Here is an 18,044-nt window from a genome sequence, read left to right as displayed (position 1 = left end):
GTGTGTGTGTGGGGGGGGGGGGGTAAGGAGATGTGTACTAGGAGGGGAAATTCTAGGGGTAGGGGATTTGTGCAAGGAGGTGTAAGAATTTTTTTTCGGGGGGGGGGGGGGGGAGGTTTGAGCTAGGGGGTTTTGGGAGATGGGGGGTAAAAATAGTTGCTGAGGGGGGATTTCAGTGAGGGGGGGCGGATTTGCACTGGGAGGAGGGGGAATTTATGCTTAGGGGGTAGGCATGCAGATTATTGCTCAGTGTTTTTGTGGGGGGATTTTTGCGGACACATGATGCTCATACATTTTCGGGGGGGGGGGGGGCGCAGTTTGGCATGTGCGCCCTGGGCTCTAGATGACCCGGTGTTGTCAAATTTTGTCGGACCCGTGAAAAAATCGGACCTCGTCACGTCCGGTTGGTGCGAGCCCCGGTGCGCATGCGCACAAGGTCCGAGGAAATTCTAAGACTTAGCGAACAGCTGATTGAGAGGACCGTCGCGGGAAAATTGCTGTCACGGGCGAACCAAAGCTGCTAGAGACCCCAAAATTCTATCGTAGGTAGCCAAGATGCTCCCCTATAGCTGATAGAAATTTGGGGTCTCGGGGATGAAAGGGCGCGGAGCAGTGACCCCGTGGGTCTCGGCGATGAAAGGGCGCGGAGCAGTGACCCCGAGAACCGGGGACCAATGCTCCGCACCCTTTCATCCCCGAGACCCCAAATTTTTAACAGCTGTAGGGGAGCATCTTGGCTACCTGCGATACAATTTTGGGGTCTCCAGCACATATGGTTCGCCCATGACAGCAATTTTCCCGTGGCGGTGTGTGCGTCCCACCTCAGCCCCTCCTCCTCTCAATCAGCTGTTCGCTAAGTCTTAGAATTTCCTCGGACCTTGTGCGCATGTGCACCGGGGGTTGGAACCAGCTGGAAGTGACGAGGTCCGGAATTTTCATGGGTCCGATAAAATTTTAGAACACCGGCACTAAAGTCTGGTGATCCTGCCATGAAGATCAGTGTTCAGGCACTTCCTGTTATAATGTGACAGCACTCTGCCCATTACCCAGCTGAGCTCCTGAGTTGTCACTTTATACCATGGGCTTCCAATGGAGATTGTTTTAACACACATTAGTCTGGCATGGTTCACTATTGTCAGCTGCTTGTCTCTGAGAAATGACAGCAGCCATTGTTGATGGGAGTTGATCACAAGTGGGCTGCAGGAGATCAGCACTGATATGAGACAAATTATGTATTGAATTGTATTGTAATTGTACTGCCTGCCCTCATTATGTAAAGCGCTGTGCAAACTGTTGGCACTGCTATATAAATATAAATCCTGAATAATAATAATAATATTATATAGAAATGTCATAAATATTATTGAAAAAGAAGGTGAAAGCTGTATTTGATTGTCAGTTATTATCTACATCACACAGAGGTTTACAGTTTTACACCCCCCCCCCCCCCCCCCCCAGCTCATCCCGAACATCAAGAAACCCACCCTGGCCAAGCAGCCATCACCAGAGAAAGTTGCTGCAAAGAGCCTGCAGAAGATCAGCAACTATGACATGCAACAAAGCCTAAACAATAGGTGAAAACTACATTATACTGTCAGTTGCCTGTAACACACAGCAGTTCACACCAACCCCCCCGCCCCCCAATTTATCAATAGCATCAAGACACCAACCCAATGGAAATGTCATGCACCCACCATTGAGGAAGTGGCTGTAAACAGCCTCCAGGAGATCCACACCACTAAGATACAACAAAACATTAAAAAAAAGGATGAAAACTGTATTTTGCTATCAGATCTTTATAACACATAGCAGTCCTCACCTAGTCCCTAGCTCATCAGTAGCACCAAGATACCCACCCTGGGAGATGCCAGGCAACTGTCACTTTGGGGGTAGTTGGTGGCATGCAAACAAAGTCTAAAAAAGTCTGAAAATTGTATTTTATTGTCGTTTGGCTTTTATTGTTTATTGCCAGGTGTCTATAACACACAGGGGTTCACTCCTCTCAACATATCAATAGCACCAAAAATCCCACCCTGGGAAATGCCAGGCAACTATCCCTGGAGGGGGGGCGAAGTGTCTGCAAAGAAAATGCAGGCGATCAGCAGCTATGGCATGCAAACAAAGCCTAAAAAATGGGTGAAAACTGTATTTTGCTATCAGATGTCTATAACACATAGCAGTCCTCACCTAGTCCCCAGCTCATCAATAGCACCAAGATACCCACCCTGGGAGATGCCAGGCAACTATCACTTTGGGGGTAGTTGGTGGCATGCAAACACAGCCTAAAAAAAGGGTGAAAATTGTATTTTATTGTCGTTTGTCTTTTATTGTTTATTGTCAGGTGTCTATAACACACAGGGGTCCCCCCCCCCAAATCAATATCTCCAAGAATCCCAGCCTGGGAAATGCCAGGCAACTATCACTGGGGGAGGGGGAAGTGTCTGCAAAGAAAATGAAGGTGATCAGCAGCTATGGCATGCAAACAAAGCCTACAAAAAATGGGTGAAAACTGTATTTTTATTGTCAGTTGTCTTTTTTATGTTTATTGTCAGGTGTCTATAACACACAGGGGTCCCCCCCCCCCCCTAAATCAATAGCACCAAGAATCCCTCCATGCTAGGCAACTGTCACTGGGGGGATTGGGGGTTTGGTTGTGGCTGCAAAGAGGCTGCAGAAGATTAGCAGCTAGGAAATGGAACAAAGCCCCCCTAAAAATAAAAAGGGGGGGTATGAAAATGGTTGTGTATGAAGTCTGTAATGCAATGCTTGCCTTGCTATGGTACACATTGGAGACATCAGACAGTAATCTATGCAGAGACAACCAGATCTCATCACATCAAAGGAAGGGGGGGGGGGGGCTTTTGAAGTCTGCTAAAAATCAGGGATGCCCCCCCAGAAATAAAAATCCGAGCCATCTGTCATCTCCATGCAATGCAATGGCAGCCTGGCTCCATCCATCCAGCACAGGTCAGTGTATACAGGGTATATAGGAGACATCTATATGTATGGGGGGGGGTCTTTTGAAGTCTGCTAAAAATCAGGGATGCCCCCCCAGAAAAAAAATCCCAGCCATGTGTCATCATCTCCATGCGATGCAATGGCAGCCTGGCTCCATCCATCCATCCATCCATCCAGCACAGGTCAGTGTATACAGGGATATAGGAGACATCTATATGTATGGGGGGGGGGGGGGGTTTGAAGTCTGCTAAAAATCAGGGATGCCCCCCAGAAATAAAAATCTGAGCCATGTGTCATCTCCATGCAATGCAATGGCAGCCTGGCTCCATCCATCCATCCATCCATCCATCCAGCACAGGTCGGTTTATACAGGGTATATAGGAGACATCTATATGTATGAAGGGGGGGGGGGACCGGATCATCCCCCATACATCATCCACCATGCCAATGCACCATTCTCCATGACCTTGTGGCTACTTACCGGCCCCTGGAAGCAGCAAAAGCAGCAGAAGGAAGCGGATCATCCTGGGGCCATGGAGCTCAGAGACGGGATTGGTTGTCGGGATCCAGCAGGCGCAGGGCTCTCACATCTCCGGCTGTCATAGCCCAGCACGGCTCCCCGGGTGAGGATTGGGGGGCAGGGGGGGCGGAGCCCGGCGGCGGCTACACATGTTCACCCCGATCTCAGCTGTGTGCTCTGCCTGCTGTGTCACATCCACACTACTGTCACTTGTAGATCCCAAATCTCCTCCCCCAAACCTGGAGGGGGGTCCATACATCACCACTGCTGCATCTGGGGGCCACACCAACCCCCAGCTGCTCCTCTCCGGATAATGGGATCCTTCTGGATGCACGATCCATAATAAATCCCAGCCGGACAGAGCGATAAAACTCAACCACCGATGTCTGCTGCGACAAAACCATCGAATCGCACAGAAAGCGAGCCAGGAAAAAATGGCAGATAGGGACGGATAAAAAGTAAAGAAAAAAAAAGGCACACTTGTCATTTTTCCTCGTCTGATCGAATATCAATTTATTTTCCAATCGATCTATTCCGATAGAAATAATCAATTACTGTCGAACTATTCAATCAATACGACACACACAGGAAAGTGGAGTTTGATCAATAGTCAATGATCATAATGTACGATCATAAATGATTGATCTCACTATGTAGTCCCATAATCTGATCGATGGAAATACAATCGTATTCATTTATAAAATATTGGTGATGATCATAACGTGCGATCATAAATGATTGATCTCACTATGAAGTCTCATAATCTGATCGATGGAAATACATTCATATTCATTAATAAAATATTGGTGATGATCATAACATACGATCATAAATGATTGATCTCACTATGTAGTCTCATAATCTGATCGATGGAAATACAATCGTATTCATTAATAACATATTGGTGGCCACACACACACACACTTTGTTCAAAAATACGATCGTATTTTGGTAGATTCAATTTTTAGATTACATGGTGGAAACAGAACTGCGATCAATAACTGATAATTGTAATGGTGGCTATACATGCTTCGATAAATTAATGATTTATTTTCCAATCTCTTCTGATAGGAATAATCAATTATAGTCGACAACCTATTCAATCAATACGAAGTAGATTTTGATCGATAGATAAGATACGATCATAATGTACGATCATAAATTATTGATCCCAGCATATAGTCTCCAATTCTGATCGATGGAAATACAATCGTATTCATGAATAAAGTATTGGTGGCCACACACACACTTCACAGTGCGATTCGATCAATACGATCAAATAGCCATAACAATTTAGAACCAATTTCAATTGAATTCAATCAAACTTACTCAATCAGCCAGAGCAGAATACTATTGATCGCTTTGCACCAATTAGCAGCACTGATAGATTACATTTTTAGGTTACATGGTGGAAACAGAGTTGCAATCAATAATTAATAATCGTAATGGCGGCTATACACTCTTTGATAAATTAATGATTTGTTTTCCGATCAATCTCTTCTGATAGGAATAATCAATTATAGTCCACAACCTATTTAATCAATACAAAGTAGATTTTGATCAGTAGATAAGATACTATCATAACGTACAATCATAAATTATTGATCTCAGCATATAGTCTCAAATTCCGATCGATGGAAATACAATCGTATTCATGAATAAAGTATAGGTGGCCACACACACACTTCACAGTGCGATTCGATCAATACGATCAAATAGCCATAACAATTTAGAACCAATTTCCAGCGGACCCAATCAGTCAATTACCCAGGGCAGAATTCTATTGATCGCTTTGCACCAATTAGCAGCACTGAGATACTTTGTTCAAGAATACGATCGATTTTGATAGATTTAATTTTTAGGTTACATGGTGGAAACAGAGTTGCGATCAATAATTAATAATCATAATGGTGGCTATACACACTTCAATAAATGAATGATTTATTTTGCAGTTTATAATATTTTTATGTCTTTAGGGTTCTTGCATACGGGCACTAAAAATGCTGCGATTTTAGGCTTCCGTTTTTTGGATTTTTTTTTACTGATCTCAGTGCAGCTTATTGCTTTTCAAAACCTTCACAGTGCTTAGATCAGTAAAAAAAAAAAAAAAAGTCTGCGTTACTGGTTAGTTTTTTTACACACGTAAATGTACGTGCGCAACGTGTGTAAATCACACCCCCTTCTTGAATAGTAAATTATATTATTTAAATATTTGGCATTCTGGGAGCTTGAAGATTTTTTTTATTGATCGGGAGGCGGTGGAACAACCTTCCAATCACGTGACCACTGTGACAGCCAATCACAATGGTCACACGATCAGCCGATCCTTGGCACCCACCGCACCCCCCAGTGTAAAGACCCTATTCAAGGGATGACGAGGATGGTTGGGAAGGGATTAAAGTGTATGCAAAGCCAATTGTATTGGGTATGGCGGAGACAAGGGCACCATGACTCCCTGGACTCATAGTTGAATGTGGTGGGAACATTGTCACTAGGGTTGCCACTTTTCTTCAAGCCAAACCCAAATGCTTAGGGGCACACAGCAATTTTATTTATTTTGTATTATACACTATAGCAGTGATGGCAAACCTTGGTAGATGTTTTGGAACTACATTTCCCATGATGCTCAACTACACTGCAGAGTGCATGAGCATCATGGGAAATGAGGTTCCAAAACATCTGGGGTGCCAAGGTTCGCCATCACTGCACTATAGCATTGTAAAAGATCTGGGACACCTATGGGTGCCCATAGGAGGGTAGTAATGCCCCCACCACCCCTTCTATCCAGGTGTGCCAGGGAGGCAGCACAGGTCCCCTGGAGCACGGGGAGCCACAGTCCGGTCTGAATAACGTGTCTGGGTTTCAAGCGGACTGAAACCCGGACACATGATTCAAAACCAGGACTGTCCAGGTGAATCCCGAACAGGCGGCAACCCTGATTGCCACATCATGGTCCTTTCTTGTCTGGGAACCATCACCTGGACAGGAAGTGAGGTTGAATTTCCCTAACTGTGAGAAAAAGGCAACAATAAAAGCCTGACAGAGGTTCTAACCGTTCCTCGCTCCATCTAAAACTATAAAGAAATTAAAAGTTTGCCTTTACAGTAGATACACTTTTTTGATGTTTGATCACATTGGGGAGATTTCTCTTGATTTTCTGTACTGGAGGAACAACAGGAAGTGAAAGGAAATCTCTACAAAATATGAAGTGATATCTGTTACTGTTTCTTTTTGTCTGTGTCCTGTCAGGATTATTTCCTTTCACTTCCTGTCCCAGAAACAGGAAGTAGGAAGAGATCTCTCCAATGTGAGGGAAAATCCCCTCTTACCAGCTGGGGTGCGCAATGTACACAAACTTCCCAGCCAAGACCGATTGCTTTGTAGCTCCTCCCACAATCCCAAACAGGCGCCTTTCTATATTTCGCACAGACAGAACGGCGCTCATTTTGAATTGCAGGTTGTGGGTGGATATCACTGCCCATGCAGGACAAAGCGGTAAGTTCCCGTTGATTCTGGCGCCACCAGCCGCACATGCTCACTTTACTTCCGGTGTAAGCTCCAACTCATCCTAGATAGAGCTTACACAGGCAGAGGATTCCTCCCTGGCCCTCATGTGACCATGCTGAGCCAATCATGAGGGATAGAGGGTGGAATGTCACATTCCCCCCCAATAGCAGGTATGCCACTTTACCATTCTGAATGGACAAGGGCAGGGGGGAGGTGAAGGGAAGGTAAATGTAAGTGGTTATCCATATTAGACTGAACGTCCATAGAAACTAAACCTCATCCATCTTTGGAAGAGTAAATTCAAATTGGTCTAAATGAGAGCTGAATTCCTCGATAAAAAAAAATAAATAAATATATAAAACCTTACATTGGGTCCAACCTCCCCTGCACTGAAATGGTTAAGTCTAGGGGTTAAAGGAAAAGTACCATATTTCTTTCTATTCCAACTACCAGCGCTTTTCTCTCCAATGCTCTGGGTTGTGGGTCAGCCCTCTCCATCCTCCTGTACAATGAAGGAGTGTTGGCCCTGCATTGTACGTGATGACGTCAGATTGCTTTGGAGTAGAGGCTTTCGGGGACCAGTGTGGAGAAAGCATGCAGGAGCGAGGAATAAGGTAACTATTTTGCCCCATACACATATGGAGATCTGGAATCGTGACAGAATCGGCGCAAACCTGCCCGTTATTCCAAAACGCTTGGCAATCTCTGCAAAACACGCAACGCCTTTTTGGGTGCCACATATTCCAAAAGGTATCCCAAACACAGTGTGATTTTGCCGCAATTGTCGTGCAGCAGAATTGCGCAGCAAAACACTCAATAACTAATAGCATGAAGCTTGTCACCCAAGAAGGAGCAGGAGTCTCTTTCGGGTGACAAACGCGCAGAGGGGAGCCCAATGAACGTATATGGATGGCCTATGTGCAACACAGGGAATCGCATGAAAATCTCCCACACAAGCTGAGTTCCCGTTATGCGAAGTGTGAATGGGGCCTTACACCCCTAGACCTAAAAAGCAATGTGGGGGTCCTATGCAGGAGTAGATGTTTATCTCTGCCTGGAATGGGGCTTTAACTTTTTTAATGCTATTGATATCAGAAATACGTTGGTGGCAATTATACACATTGTGTACTTTCTAAGCCCACTGTCAACTTATTGGTGGGATTTTGCTGCGTCCAATCGGGGGCATTTAATCACATCAGAACGCAGCAGCCTAGTCCGGCCAGGGTAGAGCGGGTGTGCAAGGTAAGTACAGGAGGCTTATTGTGCCTCCAATAATGTAAGCCTTTTGCTTTGCTTACTATAGGTAAGTACAGGTTCACTTTAAGAATTTGCCCTCTTTTTACTGAATAAGGCTGAAGGACGCCTTTGATCTCTATGGAAAGAAGGGACCGTTGTTAAAAGAAACAAAGCTGTGGATTTCCTTGCTATTAAGCCAACTTAAAATTAGATTTTTATTAAACTTTATGTTGTTTTTATTAATTTTAATTAATTAACCACTTGCCGACCGCCTACCGCACTTTTACTGTGGCAGGTCAGCTCTGTTGCGCGAAACGACGTACCTGTACGTCATTTCGTGCAATAGACACAGGGGGGCGCGATTGCGCACTGCTTGCACACAGGGGATGCCAATCAGCGGGTCCAGCGGACCCAATGCCCGCCGGCCTCCCGCAATCGTTCCCCAGAGAGGCTGAACTGCGATCAGCCTATGTAAACAAGGCAGATGACCGTTCTGAAAGAGGAGAAGATAGAGATCTTGTGTTCCTGCTAAGGAACACGGATCTCTGTCTTCATCCAGTCAAAGAAACCCCTACACAGCTAGCAAGCACCAGCTAGGCACACAGTTAACTCCTTCCCTGCCAGTGTCAGTACAGTAACAGTGCATATTTTTAGCACTGATCACTGTAATAATGTCACTGGTTCCCAAAAAAGTGTCAGGTGTCCGATTTGTCCACCACAGTGTCACAGTCCTGCTAAAAATCTCTGATCGCCATGAATAGTAAATAAAATAAAGAAAAATAAAGAAAAATACCCCATTGTTTGTAGACGCGATAACTTTTGTGTAAACCAATCAATATACACTTATTGGGATTTTTTCTTTACCAAAAATATGTAGCAGAATACATATTGGCCTAAACTGATGAAAAAATTTGATTTTTTACATTGTTATAAAGCAGAAAGTAAAAAATATTGTTTTTTTTTTTTTTCAAAATAGTCACTCTCTTTTTGTTTCTAGCGCAAAAACCGCAGAGGCGATCAAATACCACCAAAAGAAAGCTCTATTTGTGGGAAAAAAAGGACGTCAATTTTATTTGGCTACAGCATCGCACGACCGCGCATTTGTCAGTTAAAGTAACGCAGTGCCGAATCAAAAAAAATGACCTGGTCATTAACTGGGTAAAACCTGGGGCTGAAGCGGTTAAATATTATAAATTTGATTCATTTTTTAATACTTGCCTAAATCACTTTAATTCGGCTTTTATTAACTTTTCAGGACAGCAAAATAAGGCAAATAGACATTTCTGTACGAGCGATTGACACGCGTCCATGCTTAGTTGTCATTAACGGAGAAGTATGATTATGTGGCTTCTTCTGAAGAATTGTGGCGTGTGTCTGCGAAGGGTTAATTTATGACAGGTCCTTAGTCCATATTTCTATGATGGAGGGAACGGGTTTGCAGTAATGAGTATCGCCCGCTGCCAGCTCCAGCTAAATATAGCTGGGCCCGCGCAGAGGTAACTCACGTAGGTGTGTTGTTGGTAGGTGAACGCAGCAGCACCCTTGACATTTTGCATTGAATCGGTGGAGGACCATCTGTCACCATAAGCAGCGTGACCCATATTAAATTTGGGAGCTGCGGTGATGATATTTAATACAACAAAATTGCACACTGGGAATATATAATGGCCGCTGTCACTCATATCCAGTGAGCAAACTGGGGTTGCCATAGCAACAACTACTACTGGAGAACTAAGAAACTGATTAAAAGGAGAGCAAGGAGCCTTTCCGGAGAGAGATACCTGGATAGCAGAGCAGCCTTTCAATGCTTGATGAAGGATAACACGCTTTTCAAAGGAAGGAAGACATAAAAAAAAAATGTCATAACCAGCTGAATTTTCCTTAAAATAGCTTGATGGTGGGCTTAGAAGCCTCGGCAATGGCTGAATTCTGCAGTTTAGGAGTAGAAAACACAAGCCAGAAGCTGCTGGGGGCATAATATGAAGAAGATGTCCATAAAAGATGGAGAGGAGGAAAGGGAGGTGTGTGGCCCCCAGCAACCAGAGAGCTTAGGCCTAGGGTGTAATACAGGGCCCTATCCTCGGCTCAGCCCAGGGTGCAGGGTTCACTGATAGAAATGTGTGGAAACCCTTTGTGTCTCGAGGAATGAGGGAGATCTCACTAAAGGAAGGGAGAGAGTTGTCACCGGTACAAGTGTCCACATTAGAAGATTTAACCTCTAATCACCATTCGGTGACAACTCAAAAGCTTGGATTGGTTTGTCACTGTCACCATGAGAAATAGAGAGGGTGAATCTCCGCAGTGGGGGCACAGACAGCAACAAAACCGGAAATAACAAAATTAGCCAAATATTAAAAATATATTGAGGTTACCATGTCAAAGGTAAAGGGAAAAAAATGTTCCACAGACGTTTCCGGGCCTCACAGGAAGTCTATATCAGGGATGACTGACCCTGACTGCTGCATGTAATATCTGCAGCTACCCTCTCTTCACTCCTCTTCTAAATGTTCTAATCATGGTCATACCTTCTTCACTCCTCTCCTAAATGGGCTAATCGTGGTCATACCCTCCTCACTCCTCTCCTAAATGTGCTCATTGTGGTCATACCCTCCTCACTCCTCTCCTAAATGTTCTAATCATGGTCATACCTTCCTCACTCCTCTCCTAAATGTGCTCATTGTGGTCATACCCTTCTCACTCCTCTCCTAAATGTTCTAATCATGGTCATACCCTCCTCACTCCTCTCCTAAACGGGCTAATTGTGGTCATACCCTCCTCACTCCTCTCCTAAATGTTCTAATCATGGTCATACCCTCCTCACTCCTCTCCTAAATGTGCTAATTGTGGTCATACCCTCCTCACTCCTCTCCTAAATGTGCTAATTGTGGTCATACCCTCCTCACTCCTCTCCTAAATGTGCTCATCGTGGTCATACCCTCCTCACTCCTCTCCTAAATGGGCTAATCGTGGTCATACCCTCCTCACTCCTCTCCTAAATGTGCTCATTGTGGTCATACCCTCCTCACTCCTCTCCTAAACGGGCTAATTGTGGTCATACCCTCCTCACTCCTCTCCTAAATGTGCTAATTGTGGTCATACCCTCCTCACTCCTCTCCTAAATGTGCTAAACGTGGTCATACCCTCCTCACTCCTCTCCTAAATGTGCTCATCGTGGTCATACCCTCCTCACTCCTCTCCTAAATGTGCTAATTGTGGTCATACCCTCCTCACTCCTCTCCTAAATGTGCTAATTGTGGTCATACCCTCCTCACTCCTCTCCTAAATGTGCTAATCGTGGTCATACCCTCCTCACTCCTCTCCTAAATGGGCTAATTGTGGTCATACCCTCCTCACTCCTCTCCTAAATGTTCTAATCGTGGTCATACCCTCTTCACTCCTCTCCTAAATGGGCTAATCGTGGTCATACCCTCCTCACTCCTCTCCTAAACGGGCTAATCGTGGTTATACCCTCTTCACTCCTCTCCTAAATGTGCTAATCATGGTTATACCCTCCTCACTCCTCTCCTAAATGTGCTAATCGTGGTCATACCCTCTTCACTCCTCTCCTAAATGTGCTAATCGTGGTCATACCCTCCTCACTCCTCTCCTAAATGGGCCAATTGTGGTCATACCCTCTTCACTTCTCTCCTAAATGTGCTCATCGTGGTCATACCCTCCTCACTCCTCTCCTAAATGGGCTAATCGTGGTCATACCCTCCTCACTCCTCTCCTAAACGGGCTAATCGTGGTTATACCCTCTTCACTCCTCTCCTAAATGTGCTAATCATGGTCATACCCTCCTCACTCCTCTCCTAAATGTGCTAATCGTGGTCATACCCTCTTCACTCCTCTCCTAAATGTGCTAATCGTGGTCATACCCTCCTCACTCCTCTCCTAAATGGGCCAATTGTGGTCATACCCTCTTCACTTCTCTCCTAAATGTGCTCATCGTGGTCATACCCTCCTCACTCCTCTCCTAAATGGGCTAATCGTGGTCATACCCTCCTCACTCCTCTCCTAAAAGGGCTAATCGTGGTTATACCCTCTTCACTCCTTTCCTAAATGTGCTAATCATGGTCATACCCTCTTCACTCCTCTCCTAAATGTGCTAATCGTGGTCATACCCTCCTCACTCCTCTCCTAAATGGGCCAATTGTGGTCATACCCTCTTCACTTCTCTCCTAAATATGCTCATCGTGGTCATACCCTCCTCACTCCTATCCTAAATGGGCTAATTGTGGTCATACCCTCCTCACTCCTCTCCTAAATGTGCTAATTGTGGTCATACCCTCCTCACTCCTCTCTTAAATGTGCTAATCGTGGTCATACCCTCTTCACTCCTCTCCTAAATGTGCTAATCGTGGTCATACCCTCCTCACTCCTCTCCTAAATGTGCTAATCGTGGTCATACCCTCCTCACTCCTACCCTAAATGGGCTAATTGTGGTCATACCCTCCTCACTCCTCTCCTAAATGTTCTAATCGTGGTCATACCCTCCTCACTCCTCTCCTAAATGGGCTAATCGTGGTCATACCCTCCTCACTCCTCTCCTAAACGGGCTAATCGTGGTCATACCCTCTTCACTCCTCTCCTAAATGTGCTAATCATGGTTATACCCTCTTCACTCCTCTCCTAAATGTGCTAATCGTGGTCATACCCTCTTCACTCCTCTCCTAAATGTGCTAATCGTGGTCATACCCTCCTCACTCCTCTCCTAAATGGGCCAATTGTGGTCATACCCTCTTCACTCCTCTCCTAAATGTGCTAATCGTGGTCATACCCTCCTCACTCCTCTCCTAAATGTGCTAATCATGGTCATACCCTCCTCACTCCCCTCCTAAATGGGCTAATCGTGATCATACCCTCCTCCCTCCTTTCCTAAATGGGCTAATCGTGGTCATACCCTCCTCACTCCTCTCCTAAATGGGCTAATCGTGGTCATACCCTCTTCACTCCTCTCCTAAATGTGCTCATCGTGGCCATACCCTCTTCACTCCTCTCCTAAATGTGCTAATTATGGTCATACCCTCCTCACTCCTCTGCTGCACATACTGTCCACTGTCATATCCTCTGTACTTCTTTCCTGCACATACTGCCATGGTCATACCCTGTACACTCCTCTCCTCTACATACTGCTAGCAATCATATCCTCTGTACTACTCTCCAGCACATACTGCCCGCTCTCATACCCCCCACACCTGCACATCCTGCCCGCTCTCATACCCCCTGCGCTTCTCTCCTGCACATCCTGCCCACTCTCATACCCCCTGCGCTTCTCTCCTGCAAATACTGCCCGCTCTCATACCCCCCCCGCACTCCTCCTCTGCAAATACTGCCCGCTCTCATACCCCCCCCGCACTCCTCCTCTGCACATACTGCCCGCTCTCATACCCCTGCACTCCTCTTCTGCACATACTGCCCGTCTCATACCCCTGCATCTCCTCTCCTGGACATACTGCCCACTCTCATACCCCCGCATTCCTCTCCTGCACATAATGCGCCCTCTCATACCCCCCGAACTCCTCTCCTGCACATACTACCCACTCTTATATCGCTGCACTCCTTCTCTGCACATCCTGCCCACTCTCATACCCCCTGCGCTTCTCTCCTGCAAATACTGTCCGCTCTCATACCCCCCCCCCCGCACTCCTCCTCTGCACATACTGCCCGCTCTCATACCCCTGCACTCCTCTCCTGCACATACTGCCCGTCTCATACCCCTGCATCTCCTCTCCTGGACATACTGCCCACTCTCATACCCCCGCATTCATCTCCTGCACATAATGCGCCCTCTCATACCCCCCGAACTCCTCTCCTGCACATACTATCCACTCTTATATCGCTGCACTCCTCCTCTGCACATAGTGCCCGCTCTCATATCCGCCTGCACTTCTCTCTCATTATTCCCGCTGTCATACCCCCTGGACTGCTCTCCTGCACATACTGCCTGCTCTCATACCCCCCGCACTCCTCTCCTGCACATACTTCCCGCTCTCATACCCCCCGCGCTTCTCTCCTGAAAATTCTGCCCGCTCTCATACCCCCCCCGCACTGCTCCTCTGCACATACTGCCCGCTCTCATACCCCTGCACTCCTCTCCTGCACATAGTGCCCGCTCTCATACCTCCCCCCCACACTCCTCTCCCGCACATACTGCCCGCTCTCATACCCCCCACACTCCTCCTCTGCACATACTGCCCAATCTCATACAGCCCGCACTCCTCTCCTGCATATACTGCCCGCTCTCATACCCCCCCCCCCCGCACTCCTCTCCTGCACATAGTGCCCGCTCTCATCCCCTCCGCACTCCTCCCCTGCACATACTGCCTGTTCTCATATCCCTGCACTCCTCTCCTGCACATAGTGTCCGCTCTCATACACCCCCCCACTCCACTCCTGCACATACTGTCCGCTTTCATATTATACCCACTAAAAGACTTCAACATTACTATTTACCCAGCCTTGCCCTTTCTTGAATGGGCATACTTTTACTAGTTATTATATAAATTAAATTTACCATCTTTAACTAGTTCCAGAATGCTCTTATATTTCCGTCCTCTTACTTTTTTTTGCTATCTGTGTCCCATTGGGGAGATTTCCCTTCACTTCCTGTCCAATAGTCAACCACGAAGTGAGAGAAAATCCCTCCAAAGTCGGGGAATCCATGGCTGTCACCAGAGGCACCTGTTCTGGTGACAACTCAAAATGTGGAATTGTCTTTCACTTTCACCTGATGATAAAGATAACAGGACACAAAGAGAAGGTGAATCTCCCTAATGGGGACAAATACAGCAATCCCTCTCCATTCTATCCAACACTAAAAAAAAGTTTTGCCAATATTTATTTATTTTAACAACAGCCTCATTTTTTATTTGTACCAAGAATTGTTCCATTCACCCCCTCCCCCATTTCCTACTCTACTAGAAAAACACAGGTCTCTGCAAGATCACTGAGGAAGCAATTATTTTCTGTGTGCCCTGTTCACACCAAAACACGGGTGTGATGTGCAGAGAAGACATCACATCTGCACATGAACTCAAGTAAACCGTGCAAAAACAAAAGAAAAAGAAAAACACAATGCAAGTGAATTTAAAAAAATCGTCTCTCTGATTACGATGGCAACGACACGCGGCAAGTTCTGCCAAACTACACTTGCCACCTCTCTAAACACTTATAACATTGCCCTGATAGGTGGAAACAAATGGACGGGTCAATGACCTCAGTTACCATACATGGTAAATTACATCACCCCCCCCCTGTTTATATTTGGACAATGTTATATGGGGGTGTGATTGTATTTTTCTATGTTATAGATTTTTTTTTTTTTTATGTGAAGTCAGGGGGGGCAATGTTCCCCTTAGCCATTCACAATGGAGGGGCATAAATCTGAGGATTTCTTTATATTAAAGGTAGCTTCCAGATCCAAAAAAAAACCCTGCCTGTGGACCCCCCACAACCACCGGCCATGGTTGTCAGGAAGAGGACCTTGTCCTCATTAACATGCTCTTGTGTGCAGAGGGTAAGCTGCTGACACGGAACCCAAAAGATAGCAGCTATCACTGTCGTAATGCGAACCACTGCAGTGATTTACAGCTTCCCCAGAGCCCCATCAGATATGCAGGGGGTGCTGAATTTGCCACAGGTGCCTTTACCAGATTAGTGTAACAGCAGCCAAGCACACAGCACCAGTTACTCTTCTGGCTCAAATGAACTGTCTAGGGGTTGCCTTTTTTTAATCAAAAAGTATTGCTGAATAATTTGGATAGAGCATAGGGAGCTGTGGGATCTTCCATGAATGCCGAGTTGTAATCTGAGGACACTCTTAACTTTGTCACTACGTTTCAGGACAGTTCTTCTAGCAATGACTCAGAAAGTGGACAGCACTGAAACACCAACAGAAATATCCCAGGCCAAGCAAGCATTAGTACTGATACACAAGGGATTAGACATGTGCAATTTGTTCCGTCCGAATGTAAATTTTGTTATTCTGAGATTCAGATGCATCTCCAAATGAGATAGTAACAAATTCAGTTGAAATTCATTTAATCTGGTTTAGGCCCCTTTCACACATACAGTCCGTTTGTCCATTTTTCATCCATCCATTGACGGATGAAAAACGGACATCAATGCATCTCTATGTAAAAATGGATGACAATGGATGATCATCCATTAACATCCATTTTCATCCGCTTCTGTCAATGTCCGTTTTTTGGAACAGATGAATGCCCTATTTTTCATCCGTCAAAAAAACACATCGGACGAAAAACGGATGTAAACGGACAAACGGTCCTTTTTCATCTGTTTTTGCATTGGTAGTGGATGTAAAATAAACGGATGAAAAATGGATGAAAAAACGGATGAAAAACTGATACATTTTGACATGACTGAACTGATGAACTGAACGGACCGTATGTGTGAAAGGGGCCTTATTCATTTTCTAACAAATTCCAAATTTTTGGGATGATTCAAATTCGGATCAGTTGAAAAATTCCGAAATGCCCCCCCGCCCGCAGACCCCCACAACCACAGCCTAGGGTTGTGGGGAAAAGGCCCTTGTCCTCATCAACATAGGGGCAAAGTGCTTTGGGGAGGGGGCAGAGACCCCTTGTCTTTAAGCACCCCCCCATGTTGAGGGCATGTGGCCTGGTATCGTTCAGAAGGGGGGGGCACTCGCTTGTCCCCCATCTTTATTGGCCTGCCGGGCTGCATGCTCCGATAAGGGTCTGGTATGGATTTGGGGCCTGGGAACCCCACGTTATTCTTTTTTTCTGAATTTTTTTTGCCAGCATTCTTTTGTTTACATTTCAGCTCTCAGCAAGGAAGCCCACTGACAGATGATAAGTAATCGGCTGTTAAGGACGCAGGCGGCCGGCTTCCTGTCCCGCTCCTTAACAACCAGCTATTCTTCACACAGAATTCAAATCTCTCTGTTGAGCTGTTTTCAAGGATGGCTTATTATGTTTTTAGGTAATTAACGAACTTCTGCATGTCCAAGTGCTCTTTTCTCTTGGGAGGCAGTAGTGGGTATACAGCAGGGCAGATATATACATTTGTATTACACTAATAACATTCCGCCTTGTTAAGATGAAAGGTCAGCAGGTGTTAGCGGGGTATTTTACTGGATTATCCAAAACATTCTGGAAATACACTTTGATGGAAAAAACATAGACACTTAATACTGATCGGTGACGCAACAAAAATGAGGTTATATTTTATAGAAAACCCACGTAGATAGTGCCTTGGTGGTATTTAATCAAAAAGACCATTTTTGTTTTAAAGGTAGTGTTTTAGAATTTTCATTTCTTTTGTGTTTTTTATTGGTATTTTCCAATGATAGGGCCTTTAAAAGTGGAATGCTCAAAATGTTGGATTTACCTGTTACTACTGTTCTTGAGCTGCCTTTTGTTCACAGCATATAGCTGTAATGTATGAAAGAAAAGGAAGCTAAATGCAAGAACAAAGTTCACCTAAACAACCTCACATTCACATCACCCTCCTATCTGTATGCATTAAATAAAAGTTAGGTGTACACCAGTTAGACCTACCATCCCTACTTACTAATTCCCCTCCATGTTAGCCAATGTGTTTATGCACAATATAGGCGTTTTCAGTAGTTTAGTCGCAGGGGAGATTACAGGCAGCAAAAAAAAAAAAAAAAAAAGCTTTTGAGCATAGCAAATGCTCAAAAGCTCCTCAACGCGTGTTAATGCACATTAACACTATGGTCTTTCCCACATTAAAGCATCCTAATGGACAGAATTCTGGCTAAGGAATGTATTAACAGCAGATGTGGGAACGCAAGCGAATGATTTAGCAAACATTA

The 18,044-nt window shown here is 45.3% G+C and overlaps 1 protein-coding gene across 1 annotated transcript in view; it reads right to left on the bottom strand.

Annotated features, from left to right (window-relative positions):
• LOC309558103 (uncharacterized protein) overlaps positions 1 to 3,522 on the bottom strand; it is a 107,751-nt gene extending 104,229 nt beyond the window's left edge. The window contains exon 1 of the mRNA XM_082261074.1: positions 3,440 to 3,522. Within this exon, the coding sequence (XP_082117200.1) occupies positions 3,440 to 3,482 (43 nt within the window). The 5' untranslated portion in view covers positions 3,483 to 3,522. The remainder of the gene's footprint in view (positions 1 to 3,439) is intronic.
• Between the last annotated feature and the right edge of the window lie 14,522 nt (positions 3,523 to 18,044).

Source organism: Pelophylax lessonae (assembly GCF_965119305.1).
Source record: "Pelophylax lessonae genome assembly, chromosome: 6".
Taxonomy (NCBI): domain Eukaryota; kingdom Metazoa; phylum Chordata; class Amphibia; order Anura; family Ranidae; genus Pelophylax; species Pelophylax lessonae.
This window is presented reverse-complemented; position numbering and strand designations above follow the sequence as displayed.